This window comes from Engystomops pustulosus, chromosome 1 (genome assembly GCF_040894005.1).
Source record: "Engystomops pustulosus chromosome 1, aEngPut4.maternal, whole genome shotgun sequence".
Classification (NCBI taxonomy): Eukaryota; Metazoa; Chordata; class Amphibia; order Anura; family Leptodactylidae; genus Engystomops; species Engystomops pustulosus.
In genome coordinates, this window is record NC_092411.1 from 256,670,878 (window position 1) to 256,691,596 (window position 20,719).

Sequence of the window (20,719 nt, forward strand, 5' to 3'; positions counted from 1 at the left end):
GTTCAGGAAAGGAGGGAACAGAACACTTACCCTTGATAAAATACTTTCTAGAGATTCCGTTAAAGATTTTTTTGCTTTGCTTTTAAATAGTTCCAACCTGAAGCGCGGGGCACTGATCTGTAGCTCATTCAGGGGATTGATAGAAATAAGAGAGTCCTGCAAAACAAATACAATAAGAGGGGTAAATAGACTAGAATCCTAAAAGTGTTTTTCTTGGCTCAAAATATTAGATAAACTGCAGTAATCTGGTCTGACCACACAGGAAACAGGACTTGCTTAAAAGGTTTTGTCCCATGTACCAAGTTGGGCCTAACTTGCTGATCAGTGGGAGTCTCCGTGATGAGACCACCACAGATCACGAGAACGAGGGGTCCGATGGGGTCCCAGGTACCTCAGTTGGACCCCTTATCGCACCCGGAGATTAATGGAGCAGACGGCCTCGCATGACCCCGCTCGGCGACCTCCATCAGCTCCTTAGAGCCATAATGTGCAGCTGTCTGCGCCATAAATCTCTGTGAGCAACGAGGGGTCCGACTGAGGTACTTTGGACCCCATCGGACCCCTCGTTCTCCTGATCTGTGGAGGTCTTATGACTGAGACCCCCACCGAGCAGCAAGTTAGGCCCTAACCTGTGGATAGGGCCTAACTTGGTTTGCGGGACAACCTTTTTTCTGCAGGTCTAAAAGGTGATATAGCATGATGTACCCTGGGCCCCACCGACTGTTAATGGATATACGTTTAATATTATATCCTGAACAGCCCCTACATTTTTTACATTGCTTTTTTCCAGACAGATAAGGGGCTTATGAATCAGCCAAAGAGGAAAGACAAAGACAGTACTCTTCCGTCTGAACAAGTATATGATTTTCAGAATCTGCTGGGCCCCCACAAGCTATACTGGACCAGCTAATTATATGTATTTTATAGGCCTTCTACACACAAAACATGTGGATTTTGCAGGCCAAAAATAGGGAAACGTGAACCCTCACCTTGTGGCTGGTCTGACATAAGCGGATAAGTGGTGCAGACCCCGCTGATGTCCATAGGAAATACCTCAAAGATGAAGATGCCTTATTTTTTGCAGTACCGGCGCTGAATTTGACCAATAGAAAGCAACAGGGCAGGGAAATAGGTGTCGTATGTTGTCCAAGTACACGGTGTGCTTGAGACCTTACAATACTGATCCCTTAATACGAAGCAAAGGCAACTTCTAGGCCCCTAAGGGCATCCGGGCCCTGATGCAATGCACCATCTGACCTGCCTCCAGTTACCCTCTTGGGTTAACATTACAGAAAAATGTAGTAGTCAGAGCATTTTTAACACTTGAGAACTTTCACTGAGCCAAAGGAAGAAACACAGATCTAGAACCTGAAAGAAAGACGTCACCTGCTTTGGTTCCACACAGTGGACATGATCCCGCTGCTTCTCCTCATAGAGACACCTCAGTCGGGAGATAATCAGCTCGTTCTCTCTCTGTTCTGATCGGGGACGGATTTTCTAAAGTTAAAATAGAAAATAAATAGTTACTCATATGGTAAATTTTAAAATGAGATCTTGTCCATTTAGGCCCCTTCCACACTTGCGTTGCAGATCACGTCAGAGTCTGATCAGGGTGCGATCAGGGTTTGGTCAGTGAAAAACTGACATTTTCCATCGGAGTTCAATTAGTTTTCAGTCAGAGTTTGTTCAGTGTCTCAGTTTTTCACGCGCGTTTTCAATGCAATTTCAATGCGTTTTTCACGTGCAGATAACGAGTGTGAAAAGGACTCAGGACTGAGGTCTATCTTTTCCATGGGAATTGATGTGTGCAAAATGCATTGCACTTGCAAGTGTCTCACAGTGTTATGCATTTTTGATGCATCTCCATAGACTTATGGTATGGTGCGTTTTTCACGCGTGTGACTTGCAAAAGTAGAGAATGCCGAGATTTAAACACGTGTTCAAAAAACCGCAAGTGTGTGTGTGAAAAAAAAAAAAGCAAGTCTGAAAAGAACCATTGATTACCATGGGTCAGAGTGAAATGCAAGTTCTGCGCGTCAAAAGCACACGCAGAACACACGCGTGAAAAACGCAAGTGTGGAAGGGGCTTTATATAGAAGGAAGACATTAACGATGAAAAATGCAATAAGGCCTTATAAATGAGTTAGATAGAGCCCCAACTTTGATAAAGTCCACTGTGTTCTCTACTTTTCAGAAAATTGTTCCTATTAGCCAAATGCCAGGTCACCGTTATCCACCATTCACCAAGTTTGGACCAAGACAATTGTAGAAGTGGACACTCAGTAAACTCATCCCCCGCTCGGTAAACATCTGGAGTAGAGAACATTCTACGAATCGGTTTACCTACAGGATTTGTTTAGTTAGCCCCAAGTTAGTGTATTCTACTATAGACCAAACATTTACACTTTGCAAGCTTTTTGTTGCTCACAATACCCATGGTTTGCTCTCTTTGGTATCTCCCTATTGGAGGGGCTGGTCACTGTTTGTATGGTATGATTACAGAGATGCACAGAAGATATATTAGAAAGTTAGTTCACAAATCGTAGGTATTTACACAAAATCATCTTAAGTCTAGTTTCTCTTAATGCAGTTTACTCTCCAGGAGTCTCTTTATAACAATAATACATACTAGAAATCTAAAAGAAAGCCCAAAACAACTACAGCAGGAACTTCTTGATAATGATGGCATCGAATATAAAAGACACCCACACCTCGAACACCATAGAAAATGAAGTTAAAATAAACTGTAAAAAAACAGATCCATAATCATTTGACATGATGGATATAACAGGTATATGTGCTGAAAAGAAAAAAAACAAAAACACTCCAGTAGTCAAGGACAGCTGTAAACAACAAGTCAACACCCTTAACAAGGTCAACTCTGCTTGACAGAATTTTCAATGCATTTCGAGCCATGGTGTCCACAAGATGGCACCATCTCAGCAAGTAACACAACAAGGCTTTATTCCACAAAAATAATGGATTTTCCATAAAGAAAATAAGTTATTATGGCATACACCGTACAAGGAAATCTACCATCAAAATAAACCAGGGACATTTACTCATAGATCCAGGCACAGTGACTGTGGTAATCCTCTTTTATTTGTTATCCATGGCCTCCTTCCTTCCAAAATTCACTTTTACAAGTATCCTAATGAGTCTTAAAGGACACCTGTCATCAGGTCTGTGTCACTTGTGAGCTGCTCCAACAGGTAGTAGTGACAGGACAAGGATCCCATCCCAGCCTTTATCTAGTTATTTCATACATTATTCATTGTAAAATCATCCATTCTTTATCATATAAATGAGGCTGGTCACATGGTCAGAGGCAGTGATGTCACCCCTGTTACCCCTCCCCTCTCCTCCCCCTGCTCATGTCTGTGTGTAATGTATAGTAAAGCATGGCTAGTGTGTGTGCTGCACCTGCTGACATGCTGCATCCTCCTAATACACAGGTGAGAGACACAGACATCAGCTACACATGAATCTGACATGTTCTGCTGTAACATGGCTGCCTGGAGCTGCTGTATCTCTCCTATACACACACAGGCTGCAGGGGGCGTGGCCACCAGCACCAGGAAGCACATCATTATACAGCCTCACACCATTACACAGGCTGTCAGTCATGCACTGGGGGTGTGGCTGTGCCTCCCACTCATGAATAGAGTGGACAGCTTGAATATGCTAATGCTTCATTGGACATTTCACAGGTCATTTGCATACAGCTTTAGGACCTCATTGCTTAGGTTTACAGGCCTGTAGAGGGACAATGAAGGGATAGGGGTAATGCTCTCTAATGGCAGTTTATGAAAATATCTTTAGTTTAGGGGGGTTATTTTGCATGACGGGTTCTCTTTAAAGGAAATCTACCATTTAAAAAAAAAAAAAAATTCACCTACACAATCACCTACTCTCATCTTCATCCCAATCCCGTTGCTTGTCATTTCTAATCTTGACACGGCAAGATCACCGAAAGAAAAAAAAAAAAAAAAAAAACACAATGTCCAGTGCTCCAGGCTGCTTATTATTCATGCCTCCTGCGTGACATCACCTCCCTCTCCCAGTATAAAAGAGGGAGGTGCAGGGGAATGCATAATTAGCAGACCCAGAAATCTTGTCCCCGCGCTGCTTTTTTAAGTTGATCCCTGTGTGTCAAGATTAGTGAAGACAAGTGACGGGATCCGGATGAATAGGAGAGTATCTGTAGCGTTTTACTTTTTTTAAATGCTAGATTTCCTTTAAAGGCTACTGACCAGTTACCAGAGCCCCTCCTGCTGCAGCTTCACAGAATATTACACTGTGCAGGGTCCCACCGTGTGCGGAAACTTCCTCTGCTGCAGTGAGATAACATCAGGAAGAGGGAGGGCTGAGCAAGAGCAGAGAGGAGTGGGAGAGTGTAACAGGCTGTGGAGCTGCAGCACGAAGGCCCTCTGGAAACTGCCCCAGTAGCCCTTCAGGCTCATTAGCATAATAGTTAAAGTTGATTTTAGAAGAAAGGAGGCCATGGATAACAATTACAAGAGTCACGCTGCCTGGATCTATGAGTAAGTGTCACTGGTTTATCCACTCTTGATTTTGATGGTAGATTTCCTTTAAGTACTGTGGATGTAATGTGAAATGACATCTGCAGAAGGGAATTGTAAGGGATATCACACGGCTGAAGGATACATGCAGGAGGACTGACCACGATGGGGCTACTCAATGGGGGTCATTTACTAAGGGCCCGATTCACGTTTTTGCGATGGGTTAACCGAATTTTTCCGTTTTGCGCAGATTCTCCCTGTATTGCCCCGGGATTTCGGCGCACACGACCGGATTGTGGCGCATCGGCGCCGGCATGCACGCAATGGAAATCGGGGGCGTGGCCATAAAAAACCCCCGACGGATTCGGAAAAACCACTGCATTTTTTTTTTAAAAAAAAAGTGTCGCTCGACACACGCTAACCTTCACCCACGATGGCTCGTGAACTTCAGTGCATTCCGATGCTCTTCAGCGTAGCAGCGACACCTAGTGGACGTCGGAGGAACTACCTTAGTGAATCTCGTCCGGAACCGAATCCACTGCAGAGAACGCGCCGCTGGATCGCGAATGGACCGGGCAAGTAAATCTGCCCCATTGAGTTAAGTAATAGAAGCTGCTTTGTTACTATATTCAGCTTATGCAAATTGTCTCTTATTCACGTACAGCAAAGTATTTGATGTATTGTTTCCTTACACGGGATGGGAAAATTCTACATTACAGAACCTTTAAACAAGGGTGGCCACATCCGAGGACTAGCCTATGACAGCATGCTAGCCCCTTCTACCACTGCCCATACTATGAAATGGACCGATTAACACCAATTACAAGTTATAGGCATCTATTACATCTAATGTCCATACAAACAACGACGCAGAACATCCACCAGGACATGAAAAATACCTTCACGCTAGGAGAGATATCATGGCCTCACCAAGGTTTTAGGTTTGGCGAGTCATCGGGGGTCGGCCAGCTGCACAGCCCAAGGGCAGCACTTATGAAAAAGTGAAAACTAAAAGCATTAGATCATGACTGTGAAGTCCATAGGTCCATCAACACAAGTGATAAGCCAAGCAGATGTAGAACTTCCTGAAGGACCTTTGTACTGATAAAGAGAACCCAGCATCATATTACAGTCAGGAAGGGCATACTGAATGATACTAATACTCAAGATTCACTTCATGTGCTCACACTTGGTAACCTTAAAGGGGTGTTCTCATCTGTAACAATTACATTTCATTTAAATTCATCTGAAATATACATACATTCCATTAATAGGATGTTATTTAAAAAAAATATACCAGTGTGAAGATAATTTAGCATACATGTTATTATATTGTCACTTATAAATGGAGGACATCTGTCCTTGGATACGACCACCATTGCTGCGAGAGGGATTGCACACAGAAACAAATGTTTTTGCATATGAAATGTCCGGGAGTTACTGCATGTCCCCACAGCCGTCCTGTGGTAATTAACGCTGAATCCTGGTGGTTGGGTGCCTAAATGGACTATGTGTGGCCACCACTGCTAGGGTGAGGGGATGGTCGTATCCAAGGACAACTATCTTGTTTTTAAAGGGACAACCTGGCTACACCACATCACACAAGTACATCTTTTTAATAACATCCTATTGATGTATATGTATATACAAGGGAGATCTATTTAATGAAATGTGAATGCCCAGAAGGGAACACCCCTTTAAGTCTAATAACGTTAAAGTAATTATATTTCAACATATATGGTCTATAATGCACAAAATATAAAGAGCTAGCATCCTCACCGATCAATTGCCCAATGGTGTATAATCAAAGTATCATAGTTTCATAGTTTATACTAAGAAAAGACACTTGTCCATCAAGTTCAACCAAAGAAGTGAAGGGATTGGATGAGGAAGAGATTAATGGGAAACAATTCTATATAACATAACCATCAATGTTATTTAGGTGTAAAAAGGCATCTAGACCCTTCTTGAAGCTCTCTGCCGTCCCTGCTGTGACCAGCGCCTGAGGCAGGCTATTCCACAGATGAAGTGATGAAGCAGCTCAAGCAATTTCTTAAAAATAAGTGGGATACTAACGGACATTCACCCCCTTAGCTTTATCAATGGTTAATCTACCAATGGGTGAAAAATGGGCATTAAGTGGGCACCGGACATTACTTGCTTGGCATGGCATGGCCACCAAGTAATGGCATTTCAAGTCCTTGGACTGCAAGGGTATAGAATACCAAACCTTATATAGAGGGAGGTATGAGACCAACATTACAAGTTACATTACAGATTAGAGATGAATCCTGTGCAATAAAGCAGGATGTACCAGCCTGGCATTCACAGCATTAGACACGTACCAGGAGCCCCCGCAGAGATCTCCAGCATAGAAAAAGGAATTAAACTTGAGAAAACAAAGATTGGACAGTGCACCCTAAATCTGGCAACAGGTTCTCTTTAACGTCCCCCTTTCTCCAGGAAAGGAGAAGATGCTGTGTCATAAGGGATGCATTCTATTTTACAGTACAGTGTCCACAATGAATACACATAAAACCTCAAGTACAAGAGGGAAGTCATATAGCCGGCACTTACAGGCTTACCTGTACTTCCTCAAACACGGAGGCCTGCTCTTCATTGTTTAAGCTGGTGATGTGTTTTTGTAATTCAAGCTTGGTTCTCGAAGGGGGAAGACCTGCAGAAATAAACATTTGGTTACATGGGCATTAAGTAAGATTTATGTGACATGTCCTCCAGATTCCAGATACATTCCATTTATTCTGCAACTACAACTGTATAGTGTTAAAGTCTCCATCTGAGGTATTCTGCAAGACAAACCATGCCTGAACAGATCCAAAGCAGATCCGATTTATACATGAAAACAACAACATGTCACAACCGGAGAAATGTATACTACCACAACATCATTAAAAAAAAAGTATGGGGAGGCATCATGGGGGCAGTACGCCAGTAGGGAATTTTAACCTTTTCTCAAGCAACTGGTCATGCCGGATCTTACTTGAAACCATGTAAAGGTAGTAGATGAGGAAAACGCAGTAGAAAAATAGGTACAGTACAAACAGTCCCCTATTTAAGAACACCCAACTTACAGACGACCCCTATTTACAAACAGACCTCTGGATGATGGTAATTTACTGTACCCAGGAAACAGTTATCACAGGTGTCTGTAATGAAGCTTTATTGTTAAACCTGGTTCTTATGACAACATAACAATTTTTAAAATCCAATTGCCACAGAGACCAAAAAAAAAAAAAAAATTTGGGTGGGTTTACAATTCTAAAATATACAGTTTCAACTTAAGAACCTATCTTGTACATAACCCGGGGACTTCCTGTACATCTATTCAGGCCAGGGTTTCCCCAAGTTTCAACCCCTTTGTCTTATCTTTTCAAAACTCCTGGAAACTTTTCTAACCTCGTTAACGTTAGTTGTTTAATAATAATAATAATAATAAATAATTTAAGTTTGTATTTTGAAGTAAATTTCTAGCCATTTTTTCAATAAAAAGTGAGAAGAACATGGATCCACAGAAGGGAGGCCACCAGTTAGGGATGACACAAAGAGACCCAAGACTAATATAAAGTTCTAAGATTCTGAGGTTGAGATAAACCGGTGACTTGTGCAATTATCAATGGCTCTTGTCTCTTTCAAGGGTGGAAAAAGAGAAACCATGACCAAAGTGTAGGCCAAACATCACTCATCACCGACCCCCAAATTACTATTTTACCTTCTATTTTCTCGCAGAGTTTGTGCATGCATTGCATGGGACATCCGTCACACAGGAGCATTGGAGTCTTCGTATTCTGCTGCACAGCAGCTACACTAAAAGCCTGCTTCAAGGTCAACATGATCTCATCTACCTGCAAGAACAGGAGAACGTTTATTAAAAGGAACAATAGACCAAAGATATATCCAGAAACCTGATCTTGTTGGTGGACATCTTTTCATTTTGTTTGATTTGTATCGAAGCAGAGAAGTGATAGGGAAAGTTAAAGGGGTGTTACCATTTCAGCATAAATGTTATTGTTTGAGAAATAAAAAGTTATACAATTTCCCAACATACCTTCTGTATCAATTCCATACGGTTTTCTAGATCTCTGCTTGCTGTCCTTCTATAGAAAGATTATACGTTTACTTCCAGTGGACAGAAATCTGACCATGGTCACACAGGTGCACGGCTCGTTATATCACACAGCTCTGATTACTCTCTGTGATACTAACGAGCCGTGCACCTGTGTGACCATGGTATGATTTCTCTCCACTGGAAGTAAACGTATAAGCTTTCTATAGAATAACAGCAAGCAGAGATCTAGAAAACTGTGAGGAATACAAATTACATAATACAAACAATAGAATTAATTCACTGAAATGGGAATACCCCTTTAACCATAACATGGCCCTCAGGGTTCTACACCAAGGAAAGCCATACAGTCACAAAAATGATCTTTAGTGCAGGTCTTTCTCAATGGCAACAATCTTTCAGGGTCATAAGACTCTCTTTGTCATTTGCTCCACTACCACTTCCATGTGACGGTCTTTTACTCAACAACAGAAGGGATGGACCCTCTCGATAAAATGACCCCAATCTGTCAAGTAAATGTGCCCCATTGTGATAAGTAAACCTTTTTAAATGTACATACCTGTCCAGAGTTGTTCACAGAAAATTCCCAAAATCCAAAAGTGAGTTCCCCGGACCCTTCGTAAATAAGCCCCAATGTGTTTTGGTCCAGGTGTATAAAGATTCAACACCTGCACTGAAATATGCTTTTAAAACTTTTTAACTGTAGATGATGGAATCAGCCCCTTTATAGAGAGGGTCCATCTAATCCATGTAAGGTGCCCAAGCTGGAAGCAACACGCCACCAGGATACCTTCCCGGGCATGCAGGGTTTTTGTCAGTGATCAACAAGGTGATAGACACACAGGTGGCGAGCTGCCACTCATTCTGAGGGTGCGGTCACACGTCGCGTTTAACGCATGCGTTTAAAAACGTATTGGAATAGCTGAAGAGTGATTTGCCGAATTAAACAGCTCTTAACACTTGTGTTTACAAAACGCATGCGTTAACCGCGATGTTAACGCATGCGTTAACGGTTGCGTTTTGTAAACACAGGTGTTAGCAGCTGTTTAATTCGGCAAATCACTCTCCAGCTATTGCAATGCGTTTTTAAACGCATGCGTTAAACGCGACGTGTGACCGCACCCTCAGCCCTATATCAACACAGACCAAATAGTCCACTTGATTTGTCCCTTGCACTTCTTTCCCTCTGCCTTTATACTTATTGGATGTCACAAACCTTTGAGAACCACAAACCTACTCAAGAGGCAAAATAAACTCATATTCGAGTAATGTAATATACACAGGCTAGGACCCAATAAAGACATTTAGTAGAGTTTTTCTGAAAGCCATCTAGCCTGGGTTAGGTAGAAAAGTTGTTGCACAAGTTGCTTTATTGGGTGGATTTTTTTCACTACATGAAGATGTGGGCATTGTACAACGTAGTGGCTTAGTCTTTATACTGCTTCATGCTGGATTCACACATGTTCCAACGAAGACTTACAGAGAAAGAAAGACTGGTCCAAGGGGTTTTTCTTTGTAGTCTTCTGTCCACAAAGCAAGATGGAAATTAGGTGTCAAGTACTTTGTAATGTCCTGAGCCATAAAAGATCAATCCAGGATAACCAACCAATTAAGACACAGGAGGTGGTCAATGATGTCCCATTCACGTCATATTTGAGAAGTGCAAGGTGCCTTGCTGCCATGGAGACCTTGCAAGGTCTAATCACCATCCTAATCAATGGTCACAAGTAATTAGGTTGTAGATATATACGGTAAAGTGGATCCAGACGTTGTGTCTTATCAGTCATTAGGACGTCTAATTGAGCTTTTACCCTACAGACAACCCAGAGACTGGATAAAACTATTATATACAGATCCTTGGACAAAACATCATACATACATATGCCAAATGTATTCCTCGGAGGATAAGATATAACCCCGATTCAGGAACATCTGGATACGAGGTAACACTTTCATTTAGACTATTACATGATGAACCTCGATATCTGCAACAATGGACACTTAGAGAAGCCTCTGTATGGAGCTGGGTATTAAGCTAGACAGACCGTTATATAATCTGCCCTATTGTTACAAGCCCTACAGCGACACAAGCACAGACAGAAGTCTCCACTGTTTCTCATAATACACTTTATAACAACAGGATAATTACATCCCTGGTCATCTCAGATTCACCATCCAACTACTGGGTGGCCACAAGCACATAGTACTATATCAAAAAGTATCACGAATATCAAGACATGTCCAGCTTATACGGAAATGGCGATTCGGGCCCTTAGTAAATGAGCCCCATTATAAAAAGAGTAACCTTTACATTGAGTGATTTGTGCTATAATTGTCATTTTCAATACAAGAAATAATGTACTTACCAGCGCTTCATTTGCGCACCGAAAGACATAGCAGACAAAGTGACAGCCCCCAGAATGTAGAGGCTCCCGACAGATGAAACCAAAGTGATCGACGTGCTGGATTCCCTTTAAGGAAGAAAAAAAAAAATTAAAAAAAATAAAAAATATGAAGGGGACAGCAAAGAAAAAAAAAAAATTCATTAACAAGGGAAAACACTTAAAACTAGGAAAATGTAAGGAGCCTGGACTCGGGATTGGTCACCCAAATATATACTGTTATATCTTTTTTTTTAACTGACTAGTCAGTCATTGTCTTGTGGTACCATGCAGCATCTCTTTCAGCTACATGAATTCTGCCGTTACAATTTTTTTTTAAAGGTTCCGAAACCAAGATTGGATCGGTGTGTGAATCGAATCGATTGCTGTGCTGGCAACAGGAGTCCAAGGATAACCCTGCCGAACTGTAATCACGATCACATTTCGTTACTGGCGTTCTGTGGGAAAGCAGAAACTCTCTACATCATATAGAACTATGACGCTTAGGCCCCATGCACACGGCCGTATACACGGCCGGAATATGACCCCATGCACTCCAATGGGCAATTCGGCCATCCATGTACATGGCTGTATTGTCCACCGCATTGTAAACGAGCCATATAAAAATATAGAGCATGTCCTATTTTCCACCGTAATTTTGTTCTATACGCCCCATAGAAGACAATGAGAACGTATACAATACGTGCTGCATACGGCTCTGCAACGTATGCTGCTGTATATACGTGCAGTATCCAGAACCAGTTGGAGGTGCATTTTGTCAGCCAGCCAATAGTCAGCAATCCATCATCTGCCAGCCCATCATATTTTATACAGATACGGTGCAATGCGTTGCCATTCTGTTGCTATATGTCCTGTATTTACAGCCAGAATACAGCCGTACTTACAGAACAGAGAAGACCACACGGTTATGTGCATGAAGCCTTAGGCCTCATTCACACACCCGTATGTGGGGATGTACATGCGGCCGCAAATTTGTTGCGGCATACATGTCCCCATAGACGTTAATGCCAGCCCGGCGGTGGTACGGTGCCACACATGTGTGGCACCGTTCTGCGACGCACACTGGAGAAGATGGAGCATGCTCTATATTTCCCTGTGTGTGCGGCTGTGCACCTCTGTTTTCTATGGAGGGGGAGGGGCATACCGCCGTGTGAGTGTACCCTAGGCTGAATTCACATGACCATCATGGGAATGTATATGCGGCCGCAAGCTTGCAGCCGTATATACGTCCCCCAGAGACGGCAGTGGCCGCACGGAGCAATAAAGGGCCACACTCTGTGTTTTAGCATCGTGCATCGCTATGGAGAAGGGAGGGGTAACCCCTCCTCCTCTCCGAGACAAACGTATGCCCACCGGCCCGTATGTTCATGTGAATGTAGCCTTAGACTTCGGTCCCTAGCACACGGTTCTGTTCATTAGATCCGGCCACCACAAGTTCCTGTATGCAGAGACTGGGTACGGGGATGTGTTTTTAGCCTTAGGAGGAGCTTTTGGTATTGGTGTCCAGTGATAATTTTTCTCCAAACATGGTGTACATTTCTGCTAAAAAGCTGAATTTCGCTTATCCATCCATAAAACATTTCCCAGAAGCAATGTGAAAATCCATGTGGAGTCTTAAAGTGGCATTCGCGATTCAGCAAATAAAATGTTACGTTATTGTATTATGAAAAGTTATACAGTTTTCCTTTATACTATCTGTATAATTTTTTCATCATTTTCCAGATCTCTGCTTGCTGTCATTCTATAGAAAAACTCCAATAACAACCTCCTGTGTATAGAAATCGGTCCCTGGTCATGTGATGTCATACGGATGGACGGCTCACTATATCACAGAGTAATCAGAGCCGCGTGATACTAACAAACATGCACCTGTGTGACATCACATGACCAGGGACTGATTACAGGAGGTAAACAGCAAAGCTTCTCATAGCAGAGATCTAGAAAGTTATTGCTTTATCTTCATCTTTGGACAAGGTTTAAATTAACCAATTTTTATTGAGAAGCAGGTTTGTCCACTCTCAGCAAATAATTGATAGTTTGTGTAATGAAAAGTTATAAAATTTTCCAATATACTTTCTGTATAAATTCCTCACAGTTTTCTACATCTCTGCTTGCTGTCCTTCTATCTATAGCATGCTTCTTTTTGAATCCAATGGATAGAAATCTGCCCATGGTCATGTGAGGTCACACAGGAGCATGAACTGTTAACATCACAGAGAGAAATCAGAGCGGTATCTTATAACGAGTGCACAGTGCACCTGTGTGACCATGGACAGAGTTCTATCAACAAGAAGTAAACATAGGAGCTTCCTATAGCAGGACAGCAAGCAGAGATCTAGAAAAGGATATTATTTGATACAGAAATTATATTGGAAAATTGTAAAACATTTTCTTACACAAATAATATTAATTATTTGCTGAAAGTGGAGAACCCCTTAAAGTTTTTTGATGTGTTACCAACCACCTTAAAATCACTTAAATTCTTAACAACACTGAGGTTCTTACCTGAGAACAAAAGGAAATTTCTTTAAAGCTCTTTTCTATAACTATTTTCTTTGTGTCAGGGCTGATCAGGTAAACCTCTGACTGACCAATCTGGAAGGAATAAAGCAAATTTATACACAATCATATACAGTATCCTAAAGAAAAGGATAGAACTACTAGTAACTAATGGATTTTAGTAGGTGTACAGGTATGGGCAGGGGCGATGCCAGGTTTCAGCAGGCCCCTGGGTAACAAATGTACTGTATATACTCAAGTATAAGCCAACCCGAGTATAAGCTGAGACCCCTAATTTTACTACCAAAAATTGGGAAAACTTATTGACTCGAGTATAAACCGAGGGTGGGAAATGGATTGGTCACAGCCTCCCAGTATATAGCCAGCCAGCCCCATGTAGTATTCAGCCAGCCAGCCAGCCAGCAAAAAAAAAAAAAAAAAAAAAAAAAACAAACACACACCTTACATACTCTGCGTCTCTGCCGGCTAGTACAGCAAGGAGAAGAAAGAAGAGTAGCCCCGCCGACATCGGGGAACTGCGCCGAGCACCGGAGAGTAAGTTTTTTAAAAATTTTTATTGACTCGTGCATGAGCTGAAAATGTCGGCTTATATACGACTATGTACGGTATAAGACTTTTTATGAATATATGCTACAATTCTGTCAAATAAAATGGTACCCAAAAGATACATCTTTTGAATACTTTCTGATCAACTGATACAGATACCTCTTCTAATTAGCTAAGTTGTGGTGGGTTTACTTAAAACTGCAAAGGTTTTACATTTTCATTAGATTTATCATTCAGAACCAGCCACTGATAGACTTGGTCCACTTTGAAACAGGCCAACGTTTTTGGTGAGCATTCATTAAGTGTCGTAGGGTCTGTTATTGTGCGCACAAATTGTGCAGTAATTTAGTTTTTGGCGCAGGGAATTAACGAATCAGCACATGGTCAAAAAGGGTCGTAACTGACACCACAATCATGAAGGAGAAATAGAACTTGGTAGGCCAGCTTTTAGATGATCTAATTATTTGGCTACAAATTGTGCCAAAAAAGGTTCTGGGAACCGAGAAGTGCAGGAAAAGTGTTAAGATTCCCAAGGTGCGCCCCCAAAAAAATTTAATAAAAATGGGGGCAAGTGTCTGAAAAGGAGAAAATATTGTGGCGCCTCCACTTTATAAATAAAATTGGATTAATAAAATAAATTTAAAAAAAACTGGTCGGAAATCCAGTAATAAATGTCTCCAATTGTCTGCATGTTACTTCCCTAGTGGCTGGTTGAACGGTCATGCGTCACCATGACAAGTGTATGAGATATTTTATTCATAACCAACCAGGGCAAAAACTCAAATCCCATACTAAGTGACCGTTTGGTTTTAGCGTTGTTCAGTGCAGATGCCTCCATGTAATAAGCAGGTGCAGTAACTTCAGGTAGATCACCAATTTCAACAGGAGCCAAAACTGTAGTTACAATGCCCGGCCACTACACAGAGCCACATTGCTTCTGATATGTGCAGGAGGGGGATGGGTGTAGGTCAATCAACAATCACACACACACACTGATGGTCTAACCACAGAATAGGACATCAATATAAAGTACTGCACAACCCCTTCAGGTTTGAGGCAGATTACCTTCCAGATAAATACTTAAAGGGGTATTCTCATCTGGGCATTCACATTCAGTTTCATTAATCTGCCATATACACTCACCGGCCACTTTATTAGGTACACCTGTCCAACTGCTCGTTAACACTTAATTTCTAATCAGCCAATCACATGGCTGCATTTAGGCATGTAGACATGGTCAAGACAATCTCCTGCAGTTCAAACCGAGCATCAGTATGGGGAAGAAAGGTGATTTGAGGCCTTTGAACGTGGCATGGTTGTTGGTGCCAGAAGGGCTGGTCTGAGTATTTCAGAAACTGCTGATCTACTGGGATTTTCACCATCTCCAGGGTTTACAGAGAATGGTCCGAAAAAGAAAAAACATCAAGTGAGCAGCAGTTCTGTGGGTGGAAATGCCTTGTTGATGCCAGAGGTCAGAGGAGAATGGGCAGACTGGTTCGAGCTGATAGAAAGGCAACAGTGACTCAAATCGCCACCCGTTGCAACCAAGGTAGGCAGAAGAGCATCTCTGAACGCACAGTACGTCGAACTTTGAGGCAGATGGGCTACAGCAGCAGAAGACCACACCGGGTGCCACTCCTTTCAGCTAAGAACAGGAAACTGAGGCTACAATTTGCACAAGCTCATCGAAATTGGACAGTAGAAGATTGGAAAAACGTTGCCTGGTCTGATGAGTCTCGATTTCTGCTGCAACATTCGGATGGTAGGGTCAGAATTTGGCGTCAACAACATGAAAGCATGGATCCATCCTGCCTTGTATCAATGGTTCAGGCTGGTGGTGGTGGTGGTGTCATGGTGAGGGGAATATTTTCTTGGCACTCTTTGGGCCCCTTTGTACCAATTGAGCAACGCCACAGCCTACCTGAGTATTGTTGCTGACCATGTCCATCCCTTTATGACCACAATGTACCCAACATCTGATGGCTACTTTCAGCAGGATAATGCGCCATGTCATAAAGCTGGAATCATCTCAGACTGGTTTCTTCAACATGACAATGAGTTCACTGTACTCAAATGGCCTCCACAGTCACCAGATCTCAATCCAATAGAGCATCTTTGGGATGTGGTGGAACGGGAGATTCGCATCATGGATGTGCAGCCGACAAATCTGCGGCAACTGTGTGATGCCATCATGTCAATATGGACCAAAATCTCTGAGGAATGCTTCCAGCACCTTGTTGAATCTATGCCACGAAGAATTGAGGCAGTTCTGAAGGCAAAAGGGGGTCCAACCCGTTACTAGCATGGTGTACCTAATAAAGTGGCCGGTGAGTGTATATATATCACACATACACATTTCTTCAATTAGATGTTATTAAAAAAAAAAAAAAAGTTCCTGTGAAGATAATTTCTCATAAATGCAGTCATATGGTCCCTTAGAAACAAGACTGTCACCTGGGTACGGCCACCTCTGCTGGAGGGATTGCACAAAGAAACAAAAGGTTTTTGTATATGAAAAGTCCGGGAGTCACTACATATCCCACAGCTGTCCTGTGGTAATGATTGCTGAATCCAGGAGGTTAGCCAAGGCTGAATAGCGCATGTCTGGCCACTGCTGCCAGAGTGTGAGGTGGTCGTATCCGAGGACGCTATCTCGTTTCTAAGGGACAACATCTATGAGAAATTATCTTCACACAGTAACATTTTTCTTATTAACATCCAATTGAAGACATTTTTACATATGGCAAATAAATTAAATTAAATGTAAATGCCCAGATGGGAATACCCCTTTAAACACCTACATCTGGCTAACCTACACAGAATCATTAATTAAAAAAAAATAAAATAAAGCAGCGGGCTTATGCCATCACGTATAAGTTTTCATACCGTAAACAGCATTGTCTGGTTCTCCCCCATGTCAGTCGGCAGAACACAATTCTGTACTTCACCAGAACTTTTTAAGTCCAAAGAAGAGTCATTTTCCTCCTCAAAAGATCCAGGAAGGCTGTGGCGCCCATCTTCCCAATCCCTCTTAAACGAGTTAGTCCTTAATCCAGGCTGCGAATAAGATTTACGTATTGGTTTATTTTTATCCTCCTCATTAAAAGTCGATTGGAAAACCGATCGTAATTTATCTCCAAACGTGATTCCAGCGCTGGCGTCTGGTAGCGGAAGCTGAACATCAATGTCCTTGGGTCTACTACAGCCGACATGATTGAACTTTTCTATGCATTCATCGATGAGGGCAGGAGGTGCCTTCTTGTGAGCTACAATAACTCGGCCACAGAACAAGACCTCAAACTTTTTTGAGAAAGCATCATCCCCGTCACACAAATGAGAGTGGATTTCCTCTTGTCTTGCTAGCTTTCCAGCTTGTCGGATAGAGCCAATTATTTCAGGCACCTGCAATACAGAAAATATGGATTTTTTTTTTAGCAAACACATACAACTGGCAGCAATTTCAATATGGCTTCATGTTTTTGAAAAGAAAAATTTGACCAAATTTTATATATAGAGAGATGTATAGGTTTTACCAGCACAAAATAGACTAAAAGATGAACAGATCATAGAAAATACAAGGTACGATGGGTCCTCTTAAAAAGCAGCTGGGGGTTAAAATTTTCACTCAAGAAATTGGATTGATGTAATAAAAACAACAAGATATGAGGGGAAAAAAAAAAGTCAAGAGGCAGGAGAATGAGAAATGCTGACACTTCTTACATGAGTCACCAGATACCAAGACAAGATTGTACTGATTCACTGCCCTGTATGATTACATCAGCAGACTAGTACCATATTTTTCAGAAATCAAAGGTGCACCTTATAGTCCAGTGTGCCTTATAGATGAACCGTACTTACAGACAACAGCTGCCTTGAACTGTGCACAGGTCTGCCACCTGCTGGTCATTCATCCTTATAATCAGGTGCGCCTTATTATTCGGTGTGCCTTATAGTCCGAAAAATATGGTAACTGTAATAACCACTGTGCATTGCTGTAATAGGGGCATTAGAGGGTTAACTGGCCCAACCATTTTTGTCAACCATGGACTGATTTTAACCAATGAAGCTTCCTATGGAATGACAGCAAGCAGAGATCTAAAAGAAACGGAGGAATTGATACCGAAAGTATATTGCAAAGTTGTGAAAATAAAAAACTTTTTATTACACAAACAATATACATTATTATTAGTGGACAACCCCTGTAAGGTAACATTTATATCTCACGAACTGTACTTATTTATACCTCTCCTTACATGAATGGCCGACCTGTTCACAAGCCTTGGGCTATAAGTAGGGATAGGAAAGCTGTCCATCTGTTTGTCCTCATCATTACAGTGTAGGAATCATTTTGAATACTGGGCTCTTTGTAAAGAATGGCTGCTAGTGCAACATGTAACTAAATGTTCTCTGCGAGAGATCATACACCGGGAAAGTGATAAAGCAGCTTTTTGCAGACGATTACAAATTCATGCAGTGTTTTTTGACCCAGTTTCGCAGCAAAGAACTGCGGAGCGTTGTTACGGTTTTGTTTGGAATGTTAAATTAGAGATTAGGAGAAAACTGGTTCCCAATTTCTATGTCTCGACAACACAAAGCCCTCTAAGCACACCTGGGACCTGCTCATGCCGCCTTCTATGGAAAATTGAAAGAAAAATCACATTCACACGCTCATCCTTTGTGACGATTAATACAGGGGTCCCCTATTTAAGGACAACCGACTTACAGATGAACCTCTGTGCCCACTACGACCTCTGGTGAAGCTCTCTGGAAACATGACTTTAATCTCAGGCTGTAATGATCAGCTGAAACGCGTCTATAATGAAGTTTTATTGATAATCCTGGGTCCCATCACAGTGAAAATTATTATTACTATATATATTCAAGTATAAGCCTAGCTTTTCAGCACAAAAAAAATGTGCTGAAACCCCAAACTCTGCTTATACTCGAGTAAAAAAAAATATAGTTTATACCAGGTTTTTGTGGTAAAATTAGGGGCCTCGGTTATACTTGTGGCGGCTTATACTCGAGTATATACTTTTTTTGGGGGGGGGTGGAAAACCAATCGTCACAGGGACTAAATTTTTTTTTCTCTCTGGAGCTAATATTAGAAAATATCCAGGTAGGCTAAGCCCTACAATAAAGACCAATTCATACACAACAATGGAATATTAATATTCATACAAATACAAAATCAGAAAGGGGTGGAATTAGACGATACATCTCAACATTAGTATCCACAATATGCAATGTTGTGTGGGAAAGAAAAACCCCTTGTTATTCTGCCAAGTAAGCTTAGGAGGCCGCTTCCCACAATTAAAGATGAACTTAAGATGCAAGGTCGGGTTAAGAAAATGCTGAGTTAACATTATGGCTTTTCTAAAAACAGCCAATTGATGCAAAAACATTTGTCTCCAGACTCATAGGTTGCTGCATAACTTGAGATTAAGAGACACAACCCATTAAGAGTTCTGACTGTCCCACCGACCTGTTAAGCAAAATAAATACCCGAAATCAGGAATTATAGTAAATTACTTATAATATATCCCAACATTTTTTTTTAAATCACATTAAAATTCAGTAATTACGCATATAAGTTTGTAAGCTAAGTTATTTTCCAATACTGTATACTTTCTGTATCAATTCCTCACCGTTTTCTAGATCTCTGCTTGTTGACCTTCAACAGGAAGTTTCAGTGTTTACTTCCTGTAGATAAAAACCACTCCATGTGGGGTCACACAGGTACATGGCACATTAATATCACTGATAGTAATAAGAGCCTTGAGTGATAAAGAGTCATGCACACTGCTGCTCTACAGTCTTTTCCCCTTTTCAATGTAGAAGCTGTATCAGGATTTGGTTATAGGTTTACAGCAGTCACTCAGAGCAGAGGGGAGGGGCCATGGAACACTTCCATACAAAGAGCAGAAATCTCTTCAGGTTGATAGACCAGCCCAACACACTTCCAGAAGCTGCAAACCCAGATTAAAAAGTCACTTTTACAATTCCTGCTGCTATTTACTACACACAAAAAGGTATAGTTACACCAATCCCCAGGCCTATACCTAGCACTGTCTGCAGTTTAACATGTCTAAAAAGAAATTACTCACCAATTTTGAAGGCAGGGTTGCCAAACTATGTGCCTATTCAGAGAAGGGGGTCTCCAGTATTTTATGACAGCTCTAGGGGTTCACTGTATTAAAGGTCTATTGTAGGGGTGGTGCCCAGTATTGTTACCGTCTGGTTTGTGCCTTTGTGTATTACAGTAGTTATTATTCAAATGCGTGGCATTTGAGCTGTGTGTGATTTCTGGCACATTTAGGGTGCTAGTTGCTAGAGAGCCCCCCCTCCCCCCAACCAAGTTGAGTGGTATAACAATGTGGCCCTCGGACCAATAAAAAGGTTGTGCACGCCTAAATTAAATTCCTTTATATAGTGCTCACAGAGCTTGCCAAATCACTCCCTGTCCCCGTGGGGCTCACTCTAAATCACCCTACCAGTAGATGGAGGAAACCTGAGGATCTGGAGGAAACCCACACAAACACAGAGAGAACACACAAACTCTTTGCAGATGTTGACTTGGATGGGACTTGAAGACAGCACCCCAGCGCTGCATTGCTGTAGTGCTAACCGCTGAGCCACCGTGA

At 41.8% G+C, this 20,719-nt stretch overlaps 1 protein-coding gene across 8 annotated transcripts in view; it reads right to left on the minus strand.

The window, feature by feature from the left end:
* TBC1D1 (TBC1 domain family member 1) overlaps positions 1-20,719 on the minus strand; it is a 117,170-nt gene that overhangs the window by 54,211 nt on the left and 42,240 nt on the right. For all 8 annotated transcript variants that reach the window (XM_072125801.1, XM_072125818.1, XM_072125809.1 and 5 more), the window contains 7 exons: positions 16,962-17,477; positions 13,515-13,604; positions 10,974-11,078; positions 8,254-8,386; positions 7,109-7,200; positions 1,387-1,497; positions 31-156 (listed from right to left, as the gene is read on the minus strand). In XM_072125801.1, coding sequence (XP_071981902.1) covers positions 31-156; positions 1,387-1,497; positions 7,109-7,200; positions 8,254-8,386; positions 10,974-11,078; positions 13,515-13,604; positions 16,962-17,477 — 1,173 coding nt within the window. The remainder of the gene's footprint in view (positions 1-30; positions 157-1,386; positions 1,498-7,108; positions 7,201-8,253; positions 8,387-10,973; positions 11,079-13,514; positions 13,605-16,961; positions 17,478-20,719) is intronic.